The sequence below is a fragment of the Triturus cristatus genome, chromosome 6 (assembly GCF_964204655.1).
Source record: "Triturus cristatus chromosome 6, aTriCri1.1, whole genome shotgun sequence".
NCBI classification, from domain to species: domain Eukaryota; kingdom Metazoa; phylum Chordata; class Amphibia; order Caudata; family Salamandridae; genus Triturus; species Triturus cristatus.
Window position 1 is genome coordinate 1,803,612,318 of NC_140589.1, and position 22,989 is coordinate 1,803,635,306.

The 22,989-nt window shown below is 42.6% G+C and overlaps 2 protein-coding genes across 2 annotated transcripts in view; one reads left to right on the plus strand and one right to left on the minus strand.

Moving 5' to 3' along the window:
* LOC146822041 (uncharacterized) overlaps positions 1 to 16,194 on the minus strand; it is a 168,529-nt gene extending 152,335 nt beyond the window's left edge. The window contains exon 1 of the mRNA XM_085609417.1: positions 16,021 to 16,194. The gene's annotated coding sequence lies outside the window, so the exon portion shown is untranslated. The remainder of the gene's footprint in view (positions 1 to 16,020) is intronic.
* A 229-nt stretch (positions 16,195 to 16,423) lies between these two features.
* The window catches only part of CIB4 (calcium and integrin binding family member 4), a 364,792-nt gene continuing 358,226 nt past the window's right edge, over positions 16,424 to 22,989 (plus strand). Inside the window, exon 1 of the mRNA XM_085609419.1 lies at positions 16,424 to 16,504. Within this exon, the coding sequence (XP_085465545.1) occupies positions 16,424 to 16,504 (81 nt within the window). The remainder of the gene's footprint in view (positions 16,505 to 22,989) is intronic.

The following is a 22,989-nucleotide window of genomic DNA, read 5'->3' on the forward strand; positions in this document are numbered from 1 at the left end:
TAGAGCTTACTAAGTTAGCTGCTTCTATCTCGGGAAGATTATTATAAAAATTTACCAACAGGAAAGTGTCCTTCGTGTTTTTACGAAAACTAAGGATCTGAAAGTTAGGATCAAGTTTTATAACCCTCATCTCATCTATATTAATCAAGTTTGAAATGTAAATGGTTAAGCCTCTCTTAGCCCTACCAGACTTAGATGGTTGGGCAGGTGAAAAATAGGTTTTATACCCATCTACATGGATCTCCGTTGTCAGCCATGTCTCCTGTAAACACAGAATATTAAAATTTAAAATAAAATTAGTCCAGACGTCATTCCCTAGTTTGGAGCGTTGTCCAGCTACGTTCCAAAATACAACGTCAATTTTTGGCTTAGTGATCACCCGATTATGTCCAGTCATAGTGTTTAAAGATGGGGGGGGGGGGGGGGGGGATACCAACAGGTCGCCCACCCATTGAGGGACGGTGCTTTGATCCTGTTGTTGTACGTTCTTATTTTGAGCTATAGGAGGATTAGGGCAGGGAAGCGGAGAATCACTATTCTCTGGTATCCTGTCACCAGACCCTTGGGGATCCCAATTTTTTCCCCCAGTAGGCAGTCAGTCTACATCCTCCAAGCCTCGAAGAATTGAAAACGGTTGGAGATAGGAATATTAAAATTAAAGCCCCCAGGTTGGTACCGGGGATGGGCTCTAGGCTGAATTGGGTTCCTCAATAGTGTCTGGGGTAAAAATAGGTCAGATCGTAAGTTCTAATAACACTCTGCCCTTGCCCTTGAAACCAGTTTACTATATGCGTTGTTGCCCTGCGATCTCTAAAATTTACAATAATCAAATCCCCTTGTGTTTCCTTCGGCCGGGGACCAACCCAGCCGAGTCTACGTACATTTAGAATTTCCCCATCAATGTTAGGGGGTAAGGGTCTGTTCTGACCCAACCAGTGAACAACCTTGTTCTTTAAATCATAGTATCCCTCTTTTTTCCCTTTTTCTAGTATTGGTACTCCTACTAAGACGACAACACATGGGACCACCTCCGGTGGCAAATCTATATGTTGCCTGTCAGACTTACCCGGCACAGTAGATGCAGTTTCGTTTCGTCTGGGCAAATCAGACCCATGGGTTTGCGCACTGGGATTTGTCTGCCCATTTTCTAATTCGATGTCATCCATCAGCTGGGGTGTCAGGTTTTTTGGACTCAAAGGGGGAGGTACACTTTTAACGGCCACTGACTTACTCTGTCTATCAACAGTCAATAAAGATGGTTTTACTTGTGTCGAGCTATTTGGATGTGTCGCTCTATTAGTAGAGAGAACTTTTATTTGATTGGTGTTACTTAAGAACGAGTTTTCCAGTGACCCAAGTTGGTTAGACACTCCCTTCAATCTTTCCAAAAGTGGAAGAAGGAGTGATCTGACAAGTATCTCCAAACGTCCCGTTAACTCTTTAATTAATGGGTCAAAAAAGTGAGGGTCCGAATGAATTTCGCCCCCCTGGACCTTTGGGACGTCTAAAGAAACCGGCATCTTGGTAGCTTTCACTAATTTACTTTTATTATTACTTTTTTTCCCTCCCCTCTTCCTTTTTTTTGGTGGGGGGCCAGCGGAGAAGGTTTCTTTGCTCTTCTTTGCCTGAGCAGTTACACTATCGACTCTAGGTGTCTGTCTCTCTGAGATAGTAAGGACTGAGGGTGAGACAGAAGATAAGTTAGAGACGAGCCCTATCGAGTCATTAGGGTTTTTGCCAGGCGAATGCTATCTATGGGAATACTGACGTCGCTCGTTGAGTTATTCACCAAACAAGACGATGGTGGTACAGTCTCCGGTGAAATAACCAACTGGATCGAACCGATTGAAGAGCGTTTATTTAATAAGTGATCAGCCGATAGGCGCCGCTGCGCCAAGGCAATTTCTTTCTCAAGTACTGAAGTAGCCCTTATGATAAAGTTGTCCAAAGTTCCACGTACTGACCCTCCTAATAGTGAGGGTCTGCTTTGGGAATTACGGGAAGACATAATTGAGGGAATGTATGCTTGGGCTGCTCAAGGGGCCGTAAGACTCAGTGCAGTGCTCACACTAAGAGGGTAAAAGGAAAGGTAGTCCACCCTGACAAATACTAGGCACTTAAATGGCACAAAACAGTCAAGTATGAGTCTTACACTTTTGTCCCGTATTGTAGGACTAAGTTTTGGGGCCCAGACCTGCCTCCTCCTGCCCCGGACGGCCACAGACGGCCCGCCCTTTGCCCGGGCTTAGCCCGGCGCAGCACGCGCGCTGTCCCGCGACGCGGGAGGAAGGCTGTGATTTAAAGCGCCTCCAGGCGCGTAGGCTGCGTTTCCTGGTTCCACCCTCAAACGCTGGGAGCCTGGGAGGTGAAGTCCCTCCACACTGCGGCCGCGGTGGTTTGGCGGTGCGGCGGCGGGAGGGAAGAGGGCTACAACACCCAGGTCAGCCATGAGAGAGATCAAGTAGGTGCAGAGTCCCAACAATTATTCAGGAGCTGGCTTAGAGGTCCTGTCTTCCGACTCACTAAGGGGGTTATGCAGCCCTTTGTGTGGGGACAGGACACAGCCTATTCAGGTGTAAGCGTGAAGCTGCGTCCAGCTCCTCCCCCCCATAATGCCCAGGATGGCCTATCAGGACACATATAGCGCATCAAGTCACACCTAAGCTCCCACTGTGGGGGGCTGTCTAGGGGAACTATACAACCCAGACATGCAATCAGAGACAGGCTACAGGCACAAAAGGCTAAGAGCAGGAAAATGCAAACTTTCTAAAAGTAAAAAAAGAACAAATGATGGACGGAATTCTGAACAAATCAAGCATTAACCCCCATTCACAGATCTGGGTTTAATCCATCTTTTTTTGCTCACATCGCCACCCACCTTTGGATCAAGCCATATGCAATTAAGTCTTGACCCAGCACCCCATGGGAATATTCTTGCCCGAACTGTCAGGCCAGATCCTCCCTGGACCGGAAACAAGCATCCTGGGACCAGTTTGAGGATATCACCCCTCATCAGCCAAGCTAGCTTGAATCCACTGGCAGTGAGCAAGAGAACATTGGTAATCTTTATAATAGGTGCATTGACGGCAACCGGAGGAGGGCCGCCTCAGTAATTATAAGAAAAGCTGCAAATAAAATGCTTTATAAAACTCATCCAAAAACAAGCATTTAATTGCTCAACGCTACAAAGATGCAGGTTATTCTTCTTGCAGAGGACCAATAAAAAAAAGTATTATCAATAAATTGCACCCAGTATACAAAATCCCAATTTTCTATCAAAAATAAACAACTATGTTACGAACTTTAGGCTGAGCAATCACGTAAGCAGGCAAGGCAGGACTTTTGTCAAAGACCCTGAATTTCACAGTTGACTGTGTCCAATGAAATGATGCAGTTGCTCACCAAGCCACATATTCTATCTATCTTTCTATCGATCTATCTATCTATGTATATATATATATATATATATATAGCAAGAAGGAGATCAATCATCAAGCACAATGAATTTAACTATTGGGGATGTACCATTATTTAGAGACCTCCACGATTTACAAAAAGAAAGCTCTAGCCAAGACTGCGCCAATAAAGAAAGTAACCAGCCAATTACCTCAATTACACTGCCCTCCCACACATTTTCCAGACCATATACACCGTTTGAAATCAAATTTAATCTGATTATGCCAAGGGATTCATTGGATATTTTTTATGAACAGATAGTGGCTCAGTTAAAGAAACTAAACTTTAGTCTCCAGAAAGTCAAACACAAACTTACAAGCCAGGAGTGGAGATATTGTCAACTTATCTCCAAACTACAGAATGACAAACAAGTTGTAATTCCTCTGGCCAAGAAAAGATTACGTGGAGGAGGCATTATCACAACTCAATTACACTGATTGCTATAAAAGGAGCTCCTCAGGATTACATACCATTAATTCTATACAAAATTGTTGGTCTGGAAAAGTGCTGGTTTATTAAGTTTGGAGGAAGATACATTTTTGAAAAAAAATAACATCCAGTCATGCCGGTGATCTACTTTATACCCAAGGTCTACAAAATATAAGGAAGCCTCAGGGCAGACCAATAATTTCTGCATGTGACGGGTTACTGTAAAACATATCCCGCTACATTGATTACTTTTTGCAGGACTATGCAAAAAGCCTCCCGTCCTACATTCAGGACACAAGCGATTTTTTGCGGAGGATCAATGATATAGAGTGGTACAAAGGATGTGTTCTGATGTCACATCGCTATACACTAGCATACGACACAAAGATGGTATCCGTGCATTGGAACATCATCTCAATAATAGAGCATCATGCCTGGTACAACACAGATGCTCATAAATATGACTCTGTTCTGTTTGGAAAATAACTTATAGTCCAAAATCAGGTTTACCAACAGCTACAGGGAGTAGCAATGGGAGAAATCTTCTCTCCCAGCAATGCGTGTCTACACATGGGATGGTGGGAGGAGCTGGTCCTTGGGGCAAATTTAGTCATCAAGTACAGGAGCATGTAGTAACTTAGCTACTTTTTAATCAATGATTTATTTGTTGTTTGGTCTGGAACTGAGGAAGGTGCCTCAACTTCACAGCGATAGCAAGTTCAGATACAGTTAGTTTCCTGGACGTACAGGTCAGCATCATTAATAATAAACTGATGACCTCACTGTATCGCAAAGAGACAGTAGGTAACTCTGTATTACACGCTACCAGCGCACACCCTATCCATTTAATTGAAAGAATAACTTATGAGGAGATGTTGAGGAGGATATGGAGCAATGATTTGGAGCTAATTGCAACACAAGAGGAAAGCAAAAAGTGATTTTTAACCAAGGGGTTATTCCATTAAAACATTGGACACAGCAGATCTGAGCTACTATTTGGCAAGAGCGGGAGTACAGCGGTAGATTTGATAACAAATACAACTCAGAGTACTGACCCCATTAGACTAATCTTGATATACTGTAAACAGGAACATCAGTTGAGAAACATCATCAAACAAAACTGGCCTATAGTCCTGGATGATCCAGACATAGGACATCTTTTACCCAAAGTACCCTCCATTTCATAGAGGAGGACGGCATCTATGAGTAATGCCCTGGTAAAGAGCAGTCCGGAAACAAGGAAAGGGGGGAACATGGCTGAACGCCAGAAAGGGTTTCTTTAAATGTAGAACCTGCAAGGCTTGCAATTAGGGGTAAATAAAAACTCATATGTAACCTCATTTTGTGATAGAGAAAGGAAGATCAATAAATATCTCACTTGCAAAACAGATCATGCAGTGTATGTACTACGATGTACATGTAGACTTCAGTATGTTGGAAGTACCAAATTACAAGCCCACAAACGAATACTCCAACACACTAGGGCCATTACCAACTCAGACCCTACTTACCCTGTAGCACAGCATTTCAAATAAATCCATAATAACAACCTATATGATATCAAATACTTCTTAATTGATGCAGTCCCCGTTTAAAGAAAGGGGGGGGGGATAGGGAAGCTAAAATCAGGAGATTAGAAACACGCTTTTTCCTTGATTTAGATATCAAGAGCCCTGGGGGGCTGAACCCCATCGAAGACTTACATACCTGCTTGTAAATAGACCATCAAAGAATAACCTTTAACCGGCATCTTTTACTAATTGCTTTTGTAAAATCTGTTATACAGCTTTCAATATATAGTACATTTAAAATGTTCATATTTATTTGATGGATCATATTGACGTTACCATATAAACCAACAAAAAATACAAATTGTAGAGGTATTTGGACAAATCTCTGCTGCTGCACGGAAGAAAATAACATAGCACTTGGGCACTTTATAGTAAAACAATAGATTATGTTGGGGTGGACGCACATTTGCACATTATATCGCAATCATTTTAATGGAGCATGATAGACAGAGTAGGATTTTAAGGTATTTTACCATAATCTTTTGTATAGTATTTTACTGTAATTTTTTTATCAAGATGAGTATCTTGCAACAATGAATTCATGCATTTTTGTATTTATTTATTTGGTTCAATATCTTGTGGCAGTTGAGAGAGAGAGAGACAGAGAGACAGAGAGAGAGAGAGATTTAAAGATTAGCTCATAGTCTGTGCGCATGCATAAAGTCAAAGCATCCTGACAGTCTTACAGTGTATTATACCATGAGTAATAAAAAGGTGACGAAGGTAGACTCTTCTAGCCTTCAGAGAAAAGGTGCAAAACAACATAAAATGCATTATAAATTCTATCCCACCCCCCCAAACTCGGATCTGCAGGTGGATGAAATACTTACTCCTTTTTTCCAGGTCTTAGTACACAGTTTCATTGGCAGGGTGCCTAGTCTAAATCGGATATATATATGAATCTTTTAAGAGCTGGAAAAAGCATGTCCATGGATGGTTCTAAAGAAGGGTTGGGTTTGATAATCTGGAGCTGGGCTACTTTTTTCTCTTTCCGATTGTTGAGAATGTGAAGCCAAATCTTTATCTTTACCACCCTGCTACTTTCCGTGTCATCCTTTCCGGTTCAAATCTGCATTTGGCGCAGCCAATGGCTATAAAAGTAGTTGCCACATGATTGTACCAGGGTAGTTTTACTAGCTTGGCTTGCGACCAGAATTGCTGCATAATATCCAAGTAAATCCTCAACTCAGGTTTTGTCCATATTCTTATTCAATATTGAAGGTGGTGTAGTGCTGTATGCTGCTCAATAGACTTAACGCCTAGCTCATGCCTCAAAGCACCCATTCGCGTCCCTGGGCCAATGAGAAGTAGTTGACATAAAACCAGATTCCCTGTCCTTGCCAACCTCTTGGCCTTTGTAAAGCCCCACAGCTCTGCTGCAAGAACTTGCACTGGATATGCCACAAGAGGGGGGCTAATCAATTTGAGGCCCTGGCTTTTATCAAAGCGATAGGAACCTCTGCTCACTTTCTGTAGTCATAGTGTTCTACTCAATCTAAACTAATTCCTTATATTTTAAAGGAACTCTTCAGCATAGTACTGCTCCTTAAGATCACACATTTTGTTTTAGCAATATCAATCTTTAACTTCTTTATATCACAATAACATTCAAATGTCTTCAAGAGTTTATGCATGCCAATTCAGTACGGCACAGAAGCACAGCTTCGTTGGCAAAATGCAAGATTTCGTTTTTTTGGCCCCCACAGATTGGCACATTGAGGTTTAGGGCCTTCAAGTAATTGTCAACATCGTTGATAAAAACATTATGCAAAGCTGGTGCCAGAACACAACCCTGCCTGACCCCAACATTGATTTTAAAGCTATTAGTTACTTCTCCACTCAGGCCAGGTCTGACCGTAGATGTATTATTTTATTTTATTAAACCTTTATTCTTAATTTAATCAAATATCACAGCAATCATATGTGTAAGGTTTCGGAGGCATACTGACATCGGGTACTCCGTCCCAAGCACTTACAGTATGAATAGTTATAAAGCAGTGATTAACAATAGATTTAGAGTCAGGGGTATACATTTGCTTACCACCAATCGAAGATGTATTATTATTGTATAGGAGTATAATTGTGGATACCAGTTTTTCTGGGCAACCGAGGGACGGAAGTGTCCGCCAAAGCAACTCATCGTTTACGGTGCTCAAGACCATTTTTAGATCGACAAACACAATTTTGATTTTTTAATAATGGTATATTTCAGGCTGATGTTAAATAGCTGCATTTCTCGATCATTTGTTCCTTGGCCTCTTCTAAAGCCCGCCTGTGAAGTGTTGAGGGTGCCTTTCTGCATCACAGACCAAGGTTTACTAAATGTTGGGCAGTGCAGCACTGGAAAAAAATATGAAGCATTGCATTTCTTGAATAAAAAAAATAAAAAAAAGTTTAAAAAAATTACACAACCATATTTACAGAGTCCCACGCTGATGATCTTATTATGTTCTGTAAAAATAAAATTATGTTGGAGACGTTTCCTAAACTGTGGGTCGCAAGCCAATTTTTGGTGGGCCATGAATGTCCGAGCAATAAATAAAGATGCCAGAGATCTAAGATCAGGCTACGTCTTCAAAAAACTGCTGGTTGTTGTTTTAACAAGGATATTGGAGTTTACAAACTTATCACTTTGCAGTCAGAGAAAGAAAAGCAAAGTGAATTATAAAACTATCTTGCTGGGGTTCAGGGACTGTGAATGGAAAGGCTGTAGGACGTCATTTTTGTAACACAACAAAATGTGAATAGTTGTAAATGAACTGTATACATTCAACAGTTAGGAAAGCAAACATGATGCACTTTTTTGTAATCTGAAGTGTGATGGAAAAACAGATTTTAATAGGATCAAAACAAATCAAGATACTTAACTTGGTAGTGCAAAAATTATATTCACCGAAACCTGCTTTCCACTTACTATCATTTGTGTACAATATAGTTTTATCAGTAAAACTCTATGTCTGTGCAAATCTAGTCGCTATTTCAATGGAAAATGCACTGTCCATAAATTACAGTGTACTACCACACAATGCTCAAGTTACTATAAAAACAAAAAAAACATACCACGCTCATCATGTCTATTAAAGCTAGGTGGGTTGCGAAAGTTTGTTCTTAAAAATTAGGTCACAGTTCTAAAAAGTTTGGGAATTACTGTTTTAGAGAAATGCTAAGCATTGCGGCAAAAGCACCAAGTCAAGACAGCAGAGTCTTACATGACATTTGTACTAAAGCTACATCCTCCAGCATACATTGCTATACAATCACAACAACCCAAGTGTGAGTCAAGTAAAAGGTGTAATTTCTTGTAATGCTTTGGAATATAATGTAATATTCATTCATTCAAAATCCTTATTCGCATATAGACATATCCATTAAAGCACAAATCGTATAATAACAGAAGGAAGTACAAAAATCCATTACCAAAAAAACAATAAGGTAAGATCATACATAAAAACCATATAAAAACATATAAAACTAATTTACAATAAAAACCCTATAAATCGTTTGAGGTATTATTAGCAGATTAAAACTAGGCCAAAAGTATCCATTAAGTTCATATAAGACATGAACACAAAATATATCAAATTGATTCAATAAAACAAACTTCATAAAGTGCACATTGTGTTTAGGGCACGTACTGCAATTTTTAGAAAAGTACCTACACAAACAGTTAATTAATCGTCTTCCAATTTGCAAATTTTCAAGTAGGCTTCATCTAGATGAATGGGTGAGGTTTTTTTTAAAAATGGGATCAGAAACTGTTTTGTGTAATCTTTGCAAAACTTACAAAAAAATAGTAAGTGGAGTGTTGTTTGCCCGCTCCTAACATCACATGGGCATGGTAATTGATCTAAATTAGCAGTATACCCCAAAGGAAAACACAGTAAAAATGTAACTGTGCCAGGCCTTAAACGAAACAGTAGTCTTCTCTCCCAGCATCCAATTGATTTTAGAAGATAACTAGATGGAGTATTTAATTAATCCGCAATAGGCATATAAATTACTACAGACTTTTTATGAGCCTCCTTTTCATTTCTTATAGTTCTGTAATGATCATAAAGTGACCCCCGGATGACTTTTTTGTTCGTACCCTCAATTTCAGTGGGATTTGTAAAAACCACTACATGATTAATACTACTCAAGCTATCCCTCACTGCGGCAAGTCATGGTATTTCTCTTCCCTTATCACATGAGACAATCTCTTATTATCTCTCTGGTGAGTGAAACTGCAGGGTTTTTCCAGACAGCGAGCCAGAAAAGGGCAGGGCGGGCCTATATGTAATCTTCAACATAATGTAGTTTTAGTTCGGCATAACAAATGTACTGTGAAGTGGAAATCAGGGCTCCCAAGGTTTTTCGACAGAATCTATTTTCTTCGAGCTGGATACTGTTGATCTTTGTGTATCAATTATAATCAACAAGGAGGGAGAAAGAAGGATCTGTGATCCACTCAGGTGCTTTACTTGAACATCAAAATATCAAATGGGGAATGAATCACTTGACCTGAGTAACCAGGGTTTGTGATATTCGTATAGTATACCGATAAAAAACCCTCATTCACGTTCACAGGTTGGAAAAGCGGTATATCTTGATTCTCCGCTCTGTTATTGGTAATGTGACAGCATCATCATAGGGTTAGTTTCATACTTCCTCCACCAGGAGGTTGAACCACTGGTTATTGCAGTAGTGATCAAGAGATAAGTGATTGTGTTGAAATGAAGTGAAGTGTTATTAAAATCTCATACAGCCAGAACGTATTTTAATCAAACTGGATTCGAGACAATTAAAAAGTCTTGGCATGCACAGGAAGACTAATTATGGTCTAGTGCACTTAAGGGTGTCCATAAAAAGGTCGACATGTTTCAGCCCTTACGGTTGCCTCTGTGGGTCAGGTGGGCTTTCTTCAGGACCTAAAAAAGTGAAAGGGAGGCCATCTCCTTTTGAGGTCTCCTGTGAATGGGGTAAATTGACCCACTTGGCAATTGTTCAGTTAGAACCTGTGTTGGTAAGAATAAATAAAAAGGGGAGGGGAGGGGAAGAAGAACATTTCGTACTTCTTTTTTGGTGTGCTGTCTCTCGTTTGGAAGAAATATGCATGTAATAACTAGAAAATGCAGCAACTAAAAGATGGCAAGTCTTTAGGCATTCATATTCAATATGATATGGCAAACTTTTACCTCATTTTGCAAGTTAAGAATAGAGCCTCATGGCTCAGGTTTGATCCATTTAGTCATATAAAGGTAAGTATTCAAAGGTTTAATGGTAAAAATACAGTTACAATGTTGCAAGCTGTGAAAATTCATCATTGAGAAGATCAGGGGAAAAACCAGATCATGACAACGCTTACTTAATCTTAACAGCGATGTAGTATGTAAATACTAGGGACCTGTACTCGTTAAGTGACCCTGATTGTAGTCGATATAGTATTGGTAGGATAGAGGCCCACTGTTCGTATCAGCCGTGAGGTGTAGCTAGTCACGTACGGCCCCATAGCTACAAGCGTAACTACATAATCGCGGTACTAGAATTTGTGGCGATCGCGTTTTTGCGGAGAGATAATGGTCTTGCGTTAATTAATTTCAGAAAGTAAAGTGCCGGCATTGAATTAATGCCATTGCTATGAGATTTGTGCATTTTAATAAGTAGTAGTGAATCTTGGATATCGCTACTGTTTAAGTATTCATCATTGAAAAAATGTCAGGGGGAAAAAAATTAAGATTATTTATTTTTCACGACAGGGTAGTGCGCCAGTACTTAGGACCTGTACTTGTAATATGACTAAAATGGCCCTGATCATAGAGCTGAGGAGAACATGAGGACACCTAAACTGTAACGTATCACCTCTCATTTAATTTACGAGTGTATTTCCTTGTCTTTTTAAAGCAGACACAGCTCTCTGATTGCCCGATGAAGCCCGCACTCTGGGATTCATGGTATGACTAAAACACACACAGATTCATGCGTAGTCTGAACACACCATGCGCGCCGCATTAACCATACCGCATGAACTTCTTTCTTCACCGCGCCACGACTACTAAACCCTCCCACCATACTAAACGCCTAATATGTCTCAAACCGTTGGCGGCCATGTAGCGCTCGTATACAGTAGCGTTTAATTGCACGTCTGTTTCTCACATCTGATAACGACGGCATTAATGACTGCACTACACTTGTTGAGAACCAAATACTGCTAGCCTGACTTCTCCCAGCTAAACGCCATCACCGAACAGCACAACACCTTTACTAATGCCGCCATTATGTGGATACGCTTGTAAACCTGGGGCCAGCATTTGACCACAGCTTACGGTCTATAAGAATAGTGGGCCCTTTTGTCTCCACACTATATCGACTACAATCAGGGCCATATTAGTGATATTACAAGTACAGGTCCTAAGTATTGGCGCACTACCCTGTCGTGAAAAATAAATAATCTTAATTTTTTCCCCTGACATTTTTTCAATGATGAATACTTACACAGTAGCGATATCTTAATTTCACTACTACTTATTAAAATGCACAAATCTCATAGCGATGGCATTCATTCAATGCCGGCACTGTACTTGCTGAAATTAATTACCGCGAGACCATGATCTCTACGCAAAAACGTGATCGCCACAAATTCTAGTACCGCGATTATGTAGTTACGCTTGTAGCTATGGGGCCGTACGTGACTAGCTACACCTCACGGCTGATAAGAACAGTGGGCCTCTATCCTACCAATACTATATCGACTACAATCAGGGTCACTTAACGGGTACAGGTCCCTAGTATTTACATACTACATCGCTGTTAAGATTAAGTAAGCGTTGTCATGATCTGGTTTTTCCTCCGATATTCTCAATGATTAATTTTCACGGCTTGCAACATTGTAACTGTATTTTTACTGTTAAACCTTTGAATACTTACCTTTATATGACAAAATGGATCAAACCTGAGCCATGAGGCTCTATTCTTAACTTGCAAACTGAGGGAAAAGTTTGCCATATCATATTGAATATGAATGCCTAAAGACTTGCCATCTTTTAGTTGCTGCATTTTCTAGTTATTACATGCATATTTCTTCCAAACAAGAGACAGCACACCAAAAAAGAAGTACGAAATGTTCTTCTTTCCCCCCCTCCCCTATTTATTTATTCTTACCAACACAGGTTCTAATTGAACAATTGCCAAGCGGGTCAATTTACCCCATTCACAGGAGACCTCAAAAGGAGATGGCCTCCCTTTCACTTTTTTAGGTCCTGAAGAAAGCCCACCTGACTCACAGAGGCAACCGTAAGGGCTGAAACAGGTCGACCTTTTTATGGACACCCTTAAGTGCAGTAGACCATAATTGGTCTTCCTGTGCACGCCAAGACTTTTTCATTGTCTCGAATCCAGTTTGATTAAAATACGTTCTGGCTGTACGAGATTTTAATAACATTTCACTTCACTTCACTTAAACACAATCACTTATCTCTTGATCACTACTGCAATAACCAGTGGTTCAACCTCCTGGTGGAGGAAGCATGAAACTAACCCTATGATGATGCGGTCACGTTACCAATAACAGAGCGGAGAATCAAGATATACCGCTTTTCCAACCTATGAACGTGAATGAGGGTTTTTTTATCGGTATACTATACGAATATCGCAAACCCTGGTTACTCAGGTCAAGTGATCCATTCCCCATTTGATATTTTGATCTTTGTGTATCCCCATAACTCCGCGCCATATGATGCTATTGGAATGCACTGTGTTTTATAGATTTTTAAGAGTGCCAACATTATCCCTGTCCTTTTGGGCTGTGGTAAACCAAGGATTGAATTAATAACTTTAGTAAATGTATTCCTGCTATATACCACATGGTCTACCCAAGAGCTATTAGCAGAAAAAACTAGCCCCAAATAGGGAAAAGTGCTGGTGCAATTTAATTTTTGATTATCTACAGTAATGGTATTTAAAGGATACCTTTTTGGCCCACAAGACATGATAAATGATTTTTTAAAATTAGTACACAGGTCTAAACTGCCCATAAAATCCACAAAACCCCGCACTAAAATACGTAAGGCGTTCGTCCCATTAGGACGGCATCGTTGGCATACAGTAGGGAGGGAACTGACTTACCATTAATTCTGGGGACATCATTGGTGAGTACGATCAAAGATTTGTGCAGATCATTAATATATAGAAGAAAAAGCAGGGGGGGCAAAACACACACCTGCCTTACACCTCTGTCGACTCTGATGTCCTCTGAAACTTCCTCACTCTTGCTAATCCTCAAGCGGACTCTCAGGTCCTTATGCAGGTAAGCTAAAAAATGGACTAAAACCTCATCTAAACCATATTCTAAAAGGGTAGACCATAAACGAGACAGATTAACAAAATCAAAAGCCAACATAAGATCCATAAAAGACAAAAATAAAGGGGATTGCTGGGCTGCAGTATACTTCCCAATAATTAAATTGAGATTCAAGCAGCGTTCAATAGTACCCACTTTACTTCGGAATCCCAATTTTTGTAATGCGCTTTGTTTGCAAATGGTTTTATTGGCTCATGGATTTCACGCAATGCAATGTAATGCTACTTAAGTAGATCCGGCATTGCATGAAATCCAAAAGGAACATGAGATAATAAATCTGGTCCTTACATTTTTACTTCAGCCATCATTGTTAACACTGTTGCTTTTGGTCTTTAACCCCCCCTCATCGGATTCCTCTTAGCGATCCGAGAGGGATCTTAGACTGGAAGAAATGCAATATAACCACAATAAGCTAAGGAAAATCGTCCTAAACCCTCATCGGACAGGTCTGAATTATCTCCACGTTAGAACAGTTGCTTGCCTCACAATAAACCCTAGAGCTTGTTAAAGATCCCACATTCCTGTGCCATCCACACTCGGGTTCAACATTCTGGAGCCCAAGAGTTCTACTTTACGATTAGGTAGAAGTGGGTGAGCTTACAAAATAACAGAGAGAGCAGAGCCGAGCAACACGTTCTGGCTCGAAACTTAGAGCCTGTGCACGAGCGGAGCCCTGGAAATGTTCACTATGTAAATCATATAACTAACCACGTAAAATATATGACAACACCTCCTCAACATTTAAACAAAAAAAAAAAGTTTTGCAATGTGGAAGCTTTGACATTAATGTCACATAACAGCACTACACTGAGAAATACTTATGAAAAGTGAGTTTTAAAGCACAAACCATTATAGAACTAAGAGGCAAGACAATTGTTAAGTAAAACCTGGACGTTGCCCTGACTGTTATAGAGCAGGGATACTGCATGCGGCCCTTCTGTACTTTAATTGTGGTCCCCTGGTGAACAGCAACACCGGGCTGCTGTTCAGTTGACAGAGCAGGAAAATTTAAAATGCTGTGAAACATACTTTATTAACAGATTAAATAAAGTAACGGTAAAGAAGAAAGTAAGGTGTTTTAGACAATTTCTCTTTAGGAACACCTTTTGTTTTAAAGACATCTTGCACTAAACATGTTAAAACATGATAAACTCTCTGCAAACTTCAAAAAAGTGTATCTTATTAAAATGCATGAGCGTTTTACCACAGTCGATCAGATAATATCATTGCATTGAGAGGCGTTTGCATGAAGGCTCGTTTGTTATCCACACTATGCATCTGCTTCGGGTACCCCTACGCCGACCTTTCACCACCCCGACCTTCGCATGGCTAGCATCGGTGCAGCCCTCGGGCATGCCACAGAAAGTACTTTGCAGACCCCTAGAAATGTTTGCAAGTACCCATGTTATAGAGCAACATTACAGCCTATTAATCAAACACAATGGGGTTTGTATAACTAGTATTCTGAACTCACAAAATTTGAAAATGCTTTATTAAGCGATAATGAAGAACAAGGAGGGGTTTCGCTGAAATAAAATATTTGCCTAAAAATCACACAATTTAGGCTGTATGCCAACTTTCATCCATGTTTTCTGGTTTCACTTTGTATAAATCTGCCACTTAGTGGATGTCTATTTTCCTTTCCTTATTATATAAACGCTTTGTTTTAAGTAAATTGTGCAATTTTTACGTAGAACGAACTCGATCCTAAAGGTATTGGAGAGCTTTATGTGAGCGCCAGTTACATTACACCAGATCACATTAATTTTTCGAAGGCATGGTTGACTAAGTGATTTGGCCAGAATCACAATATGCTGAGCCGACGCCAGCTCTGGCCCAGATGACACATTCTGGCTAGAGGTAGGCTGGCAGGCAGAAGTCACAGGAAGGCTCGGCTCGTTATGGGCTCGAGGTTCTCTCAGGACCTCGAGCAGAGTCAAAGCCAGACTTCGGGCTGTCTCGCGCTTTCAGTGGCACGCCCACGTCTACGCTTAGAACCACACATTCGTCGCCAAACAAATGGGCGCTCTCTTTATTCCACTTTAAAATGTACTCAGTGAAAGGAGGGCCCTAAAAAGAAATAATTCACAAGGCTCCTTTCTACAATGCGTAGGATTACAGAAAACTGTCATAGAAACGCGTTCTTTGGTTTGTTAATTTTCATACGTTTTCTCACGAAAGAGACATTGTGCAGCAATTACAACGGAAATGCAGCAACGGCCATCCCACCTTAAATTTGGGGACTTTTAGGACTCTTCCTTGACCATGCTTTAGCCCGGGAAGCTACTGGCAAATGTCACGCCGGGAGACCCGCACACCGGACGCCGGGACAAACAGAACTCGAAGTGATCTCGAGTCCGCACCGTTCCCCTGCACTCATCCCCGAGTCAGGCAAGCGTCGATAACCATAGCAACGGCAGAACGGACATTTGACGGCTCTTGAAACTGACGTTCTTCGCCCGCTAGCGTGTGCGTGCGTTGCGAGCCTCCTTCTGGATCAAAGCCGCGTGATGCTCACTGTATTTGGTCGCCTGTCGCCATGTTTATTTTTTAAGGATATACGACGTCGTGTTCGCCAAGTTTTTTTTAAAATCACTTTCCAAACGAATGGAAAGCAGATACCGTACATAATATGGGGCAGGCGATCTCATCCAAAGTAGAAGACGCGAAGAAGAGCAGCAAACTTACACCAGGCGAACTGAGAGAGTACGAGGTTAGATCTACCTGAGACATGATTTATTTATTTATTTATTGCATTTTTATAAAGCGCGGACATTACCCAAAGGTGTCAGAGCGCTGTACAATAGAGCTAGTTATGTTACAAGAGAAAAGTCTTACAGAATATAACATTACACAGACTAAAAATGAAGGGTACACAAACACAAAATCTAACACAGCACACAGGGGTGAGAATGTACAGGAAAAAATAAAAATTTACAACGAAGAGCAAACTTCCAAGAGGGGCCTGAGAATGAAGAGTACACAAACACAAAATCCAACACAGTACGCAGGGGTGAGAGATGCGCAGGAAAAAATACAAATTTACAATGAAGAGCGAACTTCCAAGAGGGGCCGGAGTATGAAAGTATTAGTTCTGAAAGTGTCTTTGGAAGAGAAGAGTTTTGAGTTCAGCTTTGAAGATCCGGGTAGAGGAGGTGGCATGGAGCAATGGGGGAAGTGAGTTCCATATTCTCGCCGCATTGCCTGAGAAGGATTGCGCCATCGATCTTTCCCTTTTGAAGACGGGGGGCTCAAGCAGAAGCTTTTCCGCATTACGAGAGGGTCGAGAGCCTCCGGACAATTTCAATTTATTTGCCAGGTAACGAGGGGAGGACGTGTGCAAGGCTTTGTGTGTGATGCAGGCAGTTTTGTAAATAGATCTTGCCTCACTCTAAAGCCATCAAAGAGAGGACAGGATAGGAGTGATGTGGTCGCTTCGTTTAGACCCTGAAATGAAGCGAGCTGCTGAATGGAGGATGGATTTGAGAGGGGAGAGGTGGGATTTGGGTAGGCCCGTCAGAAGAGAATTGCAATAATCCAGTCTTGAGAGAACCAGCGATTGTACCCAGGTTTTTAAGTCTTTCTCCGGGAAGAACCGACGGATCCCCCATAGAAGGCGCAACTGGTACCGTGCGTTCTTGGCAATAGAGTTGATGTGGGAGATTAAGTTAAGTCTTTTGTCAAGAATGACACGAATGTCAGTGATGTCATGAAATTAGTTTAAAAAAAATGTTATTTATTTATTTATTTAATGCGTTTTTATATAGCGCGGACTTTTACCAGAAGGTGTCAGAGCGCTTCACAATAGGAACTGTTATGATACATGAGGAGAAAATTACAAGTGAGCATGTTACAAAAGCAAACGTTGCGTTACATGAGGTAATAGTGACAATTGTGCATGTATCAAGAGCAAACAAAATACAAGAGGTAGCAAACGATACGTTACAAGAGGAAAAAGTGACATGTGTGCATGTTACAAAAGCGTACAAAGTACAAGTAGAGGTATAATACTTCAATAAATGGCAGACACTCAAAACACAAGAACAAACGTTACGTTACATGAGGCAATGGTGACAATTGTGCATGTATCAAAAGCAAACAAAATACAAGAGGTAGCAAACGATACGTTACAAGAGGAAAAGTGGCGTGTGCATGTTACAAAAGAGTACAAAATACAACTAGAAGTATAATACTGCAATAAATGGCAGACACTCAAACCACAAGAACACACTGGGAAGGCACTTCTAAAGTCATGGAGAACAGAATTTCCTATAATGGAAGGACTTCCTTCAGATAATAGAGAGGGCGTGAAATTAAATTTGGAAGTGTCTTTGAAGGAGGAGAACTTTGAGGTCAGTTTTGAAGGCCTGGGAAGAGGTTGGACATATGGAAAATGGATTTGATTTTCCAGACATTGGTGATTTAAATGGGCGGTAATCACCAGTAGTGAGTTACAGCACTTATTTATTTCCCCTCATTGATTACCGTAACCTTACACAAAGGAGAGTACAGGCAGGGCTTTAAGTGGGATGAAAAAACTGGGGTGGGGGGGCTCTCAAAGGGGGCGTGGCCAAAGTAATTAACGTCGTGGCTTAAAAACCTGTAAGCTAGAAACCTTTGCTTAGCATAGTGTGCCGCCCGACTTGCATTTTGCTGTTTCTGTCATTGCATCCAGATATATGATACAACAAGTAACATCATACCTACAACAAGTCAGGACTATTGGCTTGTCAATGGTTGTTAGTTGAATAAGGTAAATAAGCAGCAACTATGGCTTGTATTAATATTGAAAAAGCTCCCACTAAAAGCCCTGGTGACACCACAACAATGTTGCTGCTCCTGAGTTTCAAACAGAGAAAGGAAATCCAGAGAGAAAATTACTCTCTTTAAAGGAATTCCCTTCCCCTACAACGCTCACCTGGCATGACGTCATGCCGTAACTTCTCCACTAGTGAGAAGTGAGCAGTGTGAGCACACGCACATGATGTGCCTGATGTCACTGCAGTCCGGAAAAAAGGGGCACAAAACAGAGCCCGATAGAGACCCGTTTCGAAGCTCCCTGTAAAAAACTGCTGGTACTCAGCACCGGTGAGACCCGGCCCACTTAAAGCCCTGAGCACAGGTACTCATAAAGGCATCAGAGCAGGATCAGTGCCAGCAGACACCCGTTGTAACAGACCCCATTCAGGCAGTGCAAAAAATGTTTTTAATTTAGGAGTCTCCCCCCTAGAATTAGCTCTGCTTCAATTCAAGTGAATGGAGAACATTCATTCCCCCAAAATTCTTTTCAAAATCTCCCACTTCCCTGCTCAAAAATGATGTCATATATGCAGCAGCAGAGGTGCTGTTCTATTAAACTGCTGCTGCTGAGGATGTCAGAGTGGAGTGTTAGATGTGCCACTCTGGCAGTGGAGTTGTAGCACTATGCTGAGCTGCGCCCCAAAGCTCAGTTTTCTGATAGGCTCTGCAATTTTAGAGCTATCTAAGATGGATGAACACAGTGCTTAGTTAAAAAAAATTAAGTGCTAGGGCCCTCGTCAGGAGGCCAGTGGAGCTAGCACCATCGGCTGCCACTGCCAGTGCTGCCAATTTTTTTGGGGTGTGTGGAGTTTTATATAGAGCAAACTAGACCCAAAGGTATCAGAACGCTTTACATAAGCACAAATTACGTTACAATGATTGTACCAGCCCAACTACTAATCAGCACAGTCACATGCAGACTATTGCAGACCCCCAAAGCTATAAGGATGGCTTGTGAGGCAGGTATTAGTCATCTTAATGTATATTTAATTAATAAACAACTGTTGGTTTGCTCATCTCTAAATTAGTCAAACAGCTCCACCCTATGGCAGATTGTCATAAGTGTTGACAATTAAGTGCCGGTGCCGAGCACCTGAAACCACTGGCTCAAATTAAGGACTTGCACCAGAAGTCTTAAATTTCCTAACCAGGACCAGTGCTGCTTCCGGGTGAGGTAAGCAGTGGGGTAGGAGCAGCCCTGCTAACTACCATGCATTTTACTGTTGAAGTCTATTGCACCACATTAAAATGCTAATGTCCCATATGACACTCTCTGCCTTCAGAGAACAAACGATTTGGTGGTATAAATATTGGGGCCCAAACCCCAGAACTTTAGAACTCTTTTGGGATCAAGAAGGCTGCTAGGAAGAAGAGCTGGAGAAGCTGTGAGGAGGAACTACCACTTTGCTGTGTGCTTTGCTGTGTTGGCCTGCAGTGGCTGTTTCTGTCTTGGGCAGTGAAAGGACTGGACTGAACTTTCTACAATCTACTTTTGTGAGTTTCTCCAAGGGCTTGAGGTATAGCTTGCCCCCTGTTCAAGAAGTCTCAGGAACAGCAAAGACTGCAAGCTCGATGCCGTCTCCGATGCCGCTGCCGACTCCGTGTCCTTAAGGCACTGCAGAGGGCACCGCAGCAACGCCGCACCGCGACCTTGGTCTCACCGACGATGCCTGCTGATGCCGCCACCGAGCCGCTGCTTGGACCGCGACCTGTGGGCACCGCACTCCACACCGCCTCGCTTCACCGAGACGCCTTGGTATCCCCGACGACGTCGCTTCACGCCGGACTTGGCGCCGCTGCCTGCACCGTGGTTTGGGGGCACCGCTCGTAACGTTACCCGACGCTCCGCCCACCGCAGCCATGGCCTACTGACGCCAGTGCCATCGACTCCAGTTCGTCAGCCGACGACAGCGCTTCAGCAACGACGACGACGCTGCTTGCACCGTGACCTGCCAGCACCGTGACGAGCACCGCCTTCATCTCACACCGCGCCCTGGTCTCACCGACGACACCACCTGACGCCGCCACCAAGCCGCTGCTCGCTCCGCGACCTGAGGGCACCGCACGCCACACCGCTGCACTTCGTACCGCAGCATCCGACACTAGCCGACGCCAGCGCTCCTGACTTCAACAAAGTGGAGTTCGATCTGCAACACGTGTGACTTCGAGGGCCCTGACGACTCCTGCACTGACCTCCGGAACCGACGCCCGCAGACGCCGTGTTTTCGGAAGCTTAACGAAAGGTCATCGACGCCCTGCATTTCTGAAAGGTACTATTTGCGAGTCTTCCTGACACCGTAGCTGGCCCGCGACGCCACGGTCAGCCAGAACTGTTTGGATTTGTTTGCTCACAACGCCGTGATAGCCCCGGACAAAGCTATCGACATCAAGGAACTGTTTTTCAAGATTATTTTGATAACAGAAGATTTTTAAGTACTGTATCGTGGATTTTTATAGTTTTGGTCATGTCTTAAGTATATAAAAATATTGGATATTTTTCTAAACTGGTGTGGTGTCCGTTTGTAGTGCTTGCACTGTATTACTGTTGGTTATGTGAAAATGCTTTACACAATGCCTTTAAGATAAGCCTGACTGCTCGTGCCAAGCTACCAAGGGGGCGAGCAGGGGCTATTTTAGGAGTGTAACTCCCTTATCCTGACTAGCAAGAAGGGTCCCTATTTGGACAAAAGTGCAAGCCCTTGCCAACTAGAGACCCCCATTTCTAACAATAATTATAGACCCTCGAAGCACGGACAGGTACTGTAGCTCTGTGGGGTTAGATTAACTCAGAAACCACTGTTTGCTGTTGTTCTGCTTGGGTTTTCGGATCAGATAGAACCCGCTCATCAGAGCCTCTCTAACCCAGCCAGAACGTTACCCTCTCCCTAGGGCCTATTCACAACAAGTAACCACAGATATATACAACCTAAGGACAGGGAATTCCTACTATATATATATATATATATACACACACATATATATATATATATATATATATATATATATATATATATATATATATATATATATATATATATATATATATATATATATATATATATATATATATATATATATATATATATATATATACCTCTTATAATACAAGTGGCGGCCTCGCGATCCCAGACGGACCCAGGACTTCCTACCCAGATGGCAGCCTCAGCCTCGCGGTCCCAGACGGACCCAGGACTTCCTACCCAGACGGCAGCCTCAGCCTCGCGGTCCCAGACGGACCCAGGACTTCCTACCCAGACGGCAGCCTCAGCCTCGCGGTCCCAGACGGACCCAGGACTTCCTACCCAGACGGCAGCCTCAGCCTCGCGGTCCCAGACGGACCCAGGACTTCCTACCCAGACGGCAGCCTCAGCCTCGCGGTCCCAGACGGACCCAGGACTTCCTACCCAGACGGCAGCCTCAGCCTCGCGGTCCCAGACGGACCCAGGACTTCCTACCCAGACGGCAGCCTCAGCCTCGCGGTCCCAGACGGACCCAGGACTTCCTACCCAGACGGCAGCCTCAGCCTCGCGGTCCCAGACGGACCCAGGACTTCCTACCCAGACGGCAGCCTCAGCCTCACGGTCCCAGACGGACACAGGACTTCCTACCCAGACGGCAGCCTCAGCACAAGTTCATCCTATGATTACCATAAAATACAACAAGGGAACTGCCAGTTTGAGCACAACCTGTTCTCTGGTTCGAGGGGCTCCTCTCTCCCTTATTCAGTTACCACTTACCTGATCAGGGTTAACATCTGTTCATGTCAAGTCACAGCTGACTAGAAGAATAGGCTACCCTCTTATACAAGAACACGCAGCACATGTTGATTCACTACAAACTGGGTACTTTATTACGCAATCACATAACATTACTATGTAACACATAACCTGCAAAGAAAAGTGAAAGATTAGGTTGTACACTCTAATACGAAAGGGGTCGACATCACCTTAGTCGTGTGTAGCCTGCATTCAATGGTCATCTAGGTTCCCTTCTCATCTGTGCCTCGGCTCGCCTGGAAGTTACACCTCCGCAGTCACGGATCTGTTCCCTTCTCCCTTCTCCGAGTCACTGGGACCTCTTCCTCATCGGCTACTCTCTCCTCTCTGGCTATTCTGCTAGAAGAGTATCTGTCTCTCGGTTTTTCTCCGCCTTCAAGTTTGTCATCTGTCTTCCCTGGAATAAGTAGTAGCTTTACTGCTAACGGCTAGATGCCGCCTACGGACTGAAGTAAGTGCACCGTATCTGCCTCAGACTTTCACTAATATAGAGGTGCATTTCCTCATGGAAAATTCCGGCCCGTAACCTGCCGCCCACCAAATTCTTGTACCTCCCCGTACCAAGGACACGTTCCCAGCCGGCCGGCCTGATGTAGTGTCTTCGGCATGAAGAAAAATACAA